At 38.6% G+C, this 3,678-nt stretch overlaps 1 protein-coding gene across 1 annotated transcript; it reads left to right on the top strand.

Annotated features, from left to right (window-relative positions):
• The first annotated feature begins 381 nt into the window (after positions 1-381).
• Positions 382-1,829, top strand: LOC122292512 (fasciclin-like arabinogalactan protein 12). Its single transcript, XM_043100904.1, has one exon. The coding sequence runs from the start codon at positions 591-593 to the stop codon at positions 1,467-1,469; it is 879 nt and encodes a 292-aa protein (XP_042956838.1). The 5' UTR covers positions 382-590; the 3' UTR covers positions 1,470-1,829.
• The last annotated feature ends 1,849 nt before the right edge of the window (positions 1,830-3,678 follow it).

Here is a 3,678-nt window from a genome sequence, read left to right as displayed (position 1 = left end):
ACTTAAGAGCTGTCACATTAATAATCAAGTTTAATACTTGGATTCGCAGTTCAATTATGAGGTGAACCTAATAATTATAATGATTAGAAAGTCGTTTTCTCCATCCTTCAGAATCCCAGTACTGGAAGTAAAAAATCACTCAAAAGGAATCTATTTCAAGTAAGTGCACATTCATGAGATGTGACTTCTACTCTTGTTACATGAACCAACAACATGCAGGATAAGAACTTAGCTCTAGATCCTAGTACTACTGGTGAAAGCGAAAGCAATGATACAGACCATTTATTTTCCTGCATACACATTTGAGATCCCCTCTCCTTTTCCTGCTTTCCTAAGCAAGCTAGTTGCTAAAACAACAAAATCTCTCACTCTGTGCACACATTCCTCCACCTTTCCAGGACAGTATAGCTGCAAACAGCTAAGGACTTTCAACTAGAGTTTTAGCCGTTCACCTAACTTCACTCTCTTCCGGCCTCAATAAAAGCCATATCCTCCCTACCATACTCTTCAACCACTACAGCAAGCACCACTCTTGCATTTGAATATTTCTCAAGGAAAACGCAGCTTTCCACACACCAAGAACTACAAAGATGGCCAAGCAGGCTCTCTTTTCTCAGTCAATTATTCTACTTATTTTTCTCTTCCAAGATATCACAACTTTAGCCCAGCCTGCCAGTGCTCCTGCCCCACCCGCCATTGCACCAGCCCAGCCATCCAAGCCTCCATCCCCGGCTGCAACACCCCCAGTCCAGCCTGCCAAGGGCTTAGCCCCAGCTCCAGCCCAATCCTCTCTGGTCCCAGTACAAAAGGGTCCTACTGACGTCGCCAAAATCTTAAACAAAGCCCATGGCTACTCGGTCTTTGTCCGTCTCTTAAAGAACACTGGAGTGGCTGCACAACTATTCGATCAGCTCAACAATTCAAACAATGGGTTTACTATCTTTGCTCCTACGGATGCCGCATTTTCCAGTCTCAAACCGGGCACTATAAACTCTTTATCGGACTTACAGAAGACTCAACTAATACAATTTCACATTTTGAACAACTTGGTGTCTCTGTCAAACTTCCAGACTTTGAGCAATCCGGTGCCAACAGAAGCCGGAGATACCAGTGCCGGGGAATTCCCACTAAACGTGACTACTGCTGGCAATCAAGTAAACATCTCAACTGGCCTCGTAAATACCACTTTGGGTGGTACAATATATTTGGATAATCAGCTTGTCATATATCAAGTGGACAAAGTGCTTCTTCCACGAGACATTTTTGTTCCTAAGCCTAAAGTAGCAGCAGCCCCTGCACCAACATTGTCCAAGTCGAATACCACGGGGACAGCCACAGACAGTCCATCTGGAGGAACTACTGCTGCTGCTACAGTAGACGCGTCTAGTTCAGTGAGCCTCAGCAAGTATGAAATGTTGTTATCCATTGGAGTTGCTGTGTTTGCATTCTTTGCAACGAAAGGGACTTGACGTCAAGTACCAGCTGCTATTACTTTGGTGGGGTCCAATTTCTTTATTGCTGCATGATTTTGCCCAGTTGTCTTGAAGAGTCGTGATCAACAACATGTGCTTTCAACATAATTGCCTACTTTCCTTCTGCCATCATGTGTAACTTTTTGTTTTTATCCCTTTTTCTTCTAAGATTGCCCATGTCAAGGTCCAATTTTGAGGGTTTTGTGTTATTTTATTTTACTTTTCAGTTAATTCTCACTGTTCCTCTTGCTTTCCCATTTCCAGGAATGTTGTTATACTGGGCTGATAATTCATTTTTCACTTTTAAAAAATATGTATGTCAAATATGTATGTGTGCGTCATTTGTATAGTTTGATAAGTAGATCATGGGGTGAATTTGTGATGCCCCCAACTCTTGCATATGAAAATACAAGAATATTGATGCCGGGATGATGACAATACTGGTTACACACTCTGAACGATAAGTGCTAAGTGTGTGCTCATGTAAAAAGTATACACCAAAAAAATAGCAGCAGATGAATAAACGATAGTCAACTAAATGCCAGAATTTTAAATACAGATTTCCCAGAATGAAATGCCTTAAAACATTATACGGTAATCCGGTAAAAACATAATACAAACCAAAATACATAACAAAAGTTGGAAACAACTCCAAAACACAAAAAGCGACCCCAGGTCACTCCTCTGGCGAAGTTGATCCCTTAGACTCAACGTCCACATCTATATCAAAATCTACGATTTCATAAAACAGAACCATTGGACTCGTATACCACGTAAGATTATGAGTCTCAATATGTAACCTACCAAACAACCCATAAAATAAAAAATACATTAATGCAACTAACATGTATGCGTGCATATGATGAAACATGCATGTGTTGAAGACCATCATTTTTTCTGAAAATGATCATTTTTTCAACGCATGCCAAAAATCTCATTTGATCCAAAATACACTATTAAATACCATCCGCCATTTTTCTAGAAATTCACTACAAAAAAAATCAAATTTGCCGGCGTCGGTTATACGCCGGCAACTACCCAAAAAAACGCCGCTAATTAATTCGCGGTGCTTCTCTAACGGTGCAACCGTCCGCCGGTAGTGGAGGGTCGCTATTTTCATTGTTCCGGCGTTTGTACAAACGCCGGTATTTGTAAATCTCATTAGTGGCGTTGGTATCAATGTAGCGGCATTTCTTGAAACGCCACCACAGTAACTACATTAATAGCGCTTCTCAAAACGCCCCCACTTTAACTACATTAATAGCGCTTCTCAAAACGCCGCTGCGTCAACAATTGCCGACGCATCATATAAATTGGAGGCATTTATTTAAATGCCACTAATAGTAAATTGGCGGCGGCACATTGAATTTGTTAACGGCGTTTATATGACCGTCACTACTTTTTAAAATAGCGGCATTACGATAAATGCTGCTACTACTAATTTGCCGACGCATCATATAAATTGGCGACATTTATTTAAATGCCATTAATAATATGTTGGCGGTGGCACATTGAATACTTTAATGGCGTTTATCTTAACGCCAACAATGACCTAATTTAATGGCGGTTATCTAAACGCTGCTACAAGTAAACTACCAGCTCATCATATAATTTGGCGGCATTTCTTTAAATGCCACTAATAGTATTTTGTCAAATTTATTAACGACGTTTATCTAAACAACGCCAATTTTTAAAATAACGGCGTTAACATAAACGCCGCCATATTACGTTGCCAACGCATCATATAAATTAGCGACATTTATTAAAAAGCCACTAATAATACGTTAGCGGCAAATTGAATTTATTAACGGTGTTTATCTAAACGCCACCATGAGTTTTCTTTTTTGTATTGCAATTTATTATAAATGCCGGCACATTTTTTAAATTAATGACATTAATATAAACACCACTGCAAATATATTACCAGTGTTTTGCATTAATTAACAAAATTTAGGACATACCAATAATATGATATCCCACAATAAAAAATATATAATATATTAATTAATAATAAATATGATATAATGGGCCACTATTCTTCTTCTTCACTTTTTGTTTGTCATTAGCTTTAGGAGCATTTCTTTCATAGGTAGTTCTTCACATTTATCCAATAGTTCTTTGAAATTGTGGTGCAATTGTTGAGCCTGAAAAATATCAAAAGGTCATACTAAATTAATAGAGAGAATAGTATGTTTTAAAGAAATAA

Source organism: Carya illinoinensis, chromosome 13, assembly GCF_018687715.1.
Source record: "Carya illinoinensis cultivar Pawnee chromosome 13, C.illinoinensisPawnee_v1, whole genome shotgun sequence".
NCBI lineage: Eukaryota > Viridiplantae > Streptophyta > Magnoliopsida > Fagales > Juglandaceae > Carya > Carya illinoinensis.
The sequence above is the reverse complement of the archived record's forward strand: the minus strand, read 5'-3'. Positions and strand labels throughout refer to the sequence as shown.

Bases quoted from the DNA above. Each gene is read 5' to 3' on its own strand.
- LOC122292512 (XM_043100904.1), top strand. From the start codon at position 591: ATGGCCAAGCAGGCTCTCTTTTCTCAGTCAATTATTCTACTTATTTTT.